The following is a 2601-nucleotide window of genomic DNA, read 5'->3' on the forward strand; positions in this document are numbered from 1 at the left end:
CAGCACCTAGCTCAGGGATAAATAGAAGGCAGATTTGAGATTTAGAGGTGAGATTGGCCCAGGGCACAGCCAGGAGAGGATGTGACAGTCCAAAATAAAGATTCATTTCTCGGCCAAGGCAACAATTGAGCGTCTGTGATCATTCTCTACCGGGGTACCACCAGCCCCATCTAGACTTCCTTACACCTGCAACAAACATGGCAGTCAGAGACTGCAGACTTCACCCCCTCACCCATACTCCTCTGTTTCTCCATGGCAGTCAGAGACTGCAGACTTCACCCCCTCACCCATACTCCTCTGTTTCTCCATGGCAGTCAGAGACTGCAGACTTCACCCCCTCACCCATACTCCTCTGTTTCTCCATGGCAGTCAGAGACTGCAGACTTCACCCCCTCACCCATACTCCTCTGTTTCTCCATGGCAGTCACAGACTGCAGACTTCACCCCCTTACCCATACTCCTCTACTCCACCTGCAAACAATATCAACATTTCTGATGTTCCAAACCTGTAAGAGAACCACAGTCACAACGTAACACAAAAGGAAGCATTTTTCTGAAGTCTATTGTCCCTTGTATGTCACTCTTCTCCCAGATGTGAATTAGGATCACTTGAAGATAACCCAAAACAATGTACTTCAAACACACTGTAGGTCAGTGCTCAGAAACCCGTCCACACAACGCTGCCACCTTGTGATAATGGTCAAAACTGCAAGCAGTATTCACTTGCCTAATAGCAATACACCTCAGCTGCTGCTGGCATTAATGGTATTACAGTTACCATAGTTCCAGTTGCCAATGTTACAGTTGCCATGGTTACCTGCAGTGCCTCCACGTGCAGCGCGAGGGTCTCGTTGTCCCTCTGGTAGGCTTCGGTCTCCGGCGATGTCGGCTTGTCAGCAGGTTTCCTCGCCTTGGCTGGGGGGAGGTCAGAGGTCATGAAAACTCCTCCAGAAATGGACTTCAAGCAACATGGAGATATTTCATTGGTTCTCCGTGATTTTGATTTGAAGAGCAAATACAAGAGGCTACCCTTAAACTAAAACAAACGAAAACTTAACTCTGACTCTATTCACACCATAAAATTATGTGTACCAAGTTACAGATTTTTTCAAAGCTGTTATGTTGATCTTCCACTTAAGTATTACATGTATGTATTATTCACTCTGAAAATATGTTGCCTGATGATGGACTGGTGACATGAAATATTGAGAACAAGTACATTTTTCTTGAGCTCAGCAAATACAGCAGAGTTCATATCACATCATATCTACACACAAACACAGTCTACATTATCTGCTGCACACAAACACTACAAACACCACAATGATTCTGAAATCTGTAGAAACCTGGTCTGTGCTGGGGTCTCCTCACGTCTGCTTCTCTGTCTGCTGGGGGTCTCAGGGCCACGCCCTCGTCACCTAGGAGACAGAAGAACAGAAGGAGCAAAGCATGACACTATCCTCTACATCCTGGTGCCACCTCTCTGAGGATAAACTAAACATGGTACCTGCATGCCACACAGTAGCCAATGGCTGAAACGCATGGAGTTACTCCACTTTGGTAAGATTTGTATTGAAATGGAGATGATAAAAAGAGTCAGTAACTATCTTTGTATCATCGTGGATGGGTTAAGGTTGGGGTTGGATAGGATACGGTTAGGTAGATGTTCCAATACAGTGCCTGTCTCCCTACTGTTACATGGCTGGATTAAGGCTGGGGTTAAGAAGAAGACGAGACAGTAACCATGGAACCATCGTGGGGATGAACAAGAGTCAGTAACTATGGTACCTACCATCGTGTGGATGGGTTAAGGTTGGGGAGAAGAAGAAGACGAGACAGTAACCATGGAATCATCTCTCTACCGTCGTGTGGATGAACAAGAGTCAGTAACTATGGTAACTACCGTCGTGTGGATGGGTTAAGGTTGGGGAGAAGAAGAAGACGAGACAGTAACCATGGAATCATCTCTCTACCGTCGTGTGGATGAACAAGAGTCAGTAACTATGGTAACTACCGTCGTGTGGATGGGTTAAGGTTGGGGAGAAGAAGAAGAGTCAGTAATCACAGTAACCGTCTTCCTACCGTCATGTGGATGTTGCTGGCGTGACCGGCGCTGCGGGATGGTGACCTTGGCGGGCGGCTCGCGATGGAAGTACGTGATGTCGCCGTTCTCCGGTCCGGAGAGCGAGAGTAGGTGCTGGATTCGCTTCCGGTCCTCCAGCTCGCGGATCTTCAGCCGGTCGTTCTCAGAGTACAGCCGCAGCACATGCTCACGCTCCTGTAGGTACGGGTGGAGATCTACATTACAGCCAGCAAACAGTAAGGCAGGTTTTGTAAGTTATCCTTAGGCCACACCAATTTAATTTCTTGGTTCACGGATTTTTTCATACAAAATATGGAGCGAGAGGGCGAAATAAAAATAAAAATTGTAAAATGGTTGGGGTAAAGGTAAGGGCTAATCCAAAACATAAAGATTAAAAAGTTTTCAGCTTGAAAAAAGTACAAAAACACTATTACTGTACAGTAACAGCACATGTTCGTTGAAAATTACAAAAGTAGTGTCAGTTTTTATGTTTGTCCCCATTGTTCATGAATGAAAAA

At 45.9% G+C, this 2601-nt stretch overlaps 1 protein-coding gene across 1 annotated transcript in view; it reads right to left on the minus strand.

The window, feature by feature from the left end:
- LOC118416399 (coiled-coil domain-containing protein 77-like) overlaps positions 1-2601 on the minus strand; it is a 28312-nt gene that overhangs the window by 5935 nt on the left and 19776 nt on the right. The window contains exons 5-7 of the mRNA XM_035821496.1: positions 2083-2278; positions 1347-1418; positions 818-915 (exon numbers count right to left, since the gene is read on the minus strand). Coding sequence (XP_035677389.1) covers positions 818-915; positions 1347-1418; positions 2083-2278 — 366 coding nt within the window. The remainder of the gene's footprint in view (positions 1-817; positions 916-1346; positions 1419-2082; positions 2279-2601) is intronic.

This window comes from Branchiostoma floridae, chromosome 5 (genome assembly GCF_000003815.2).
Source record: "Branchiostoma floridae strain S238N-H82 chromosome 5, Bfl_VNyyK, whole genome shotgun sequence".
NCBI classification, from domain to species: Eukaryota; Metazoa; Chordata; class Leptocardii; order Amphioxiformes; family Branchiostomatidae; genus Branchiostoma; species Branchiostoma floridae.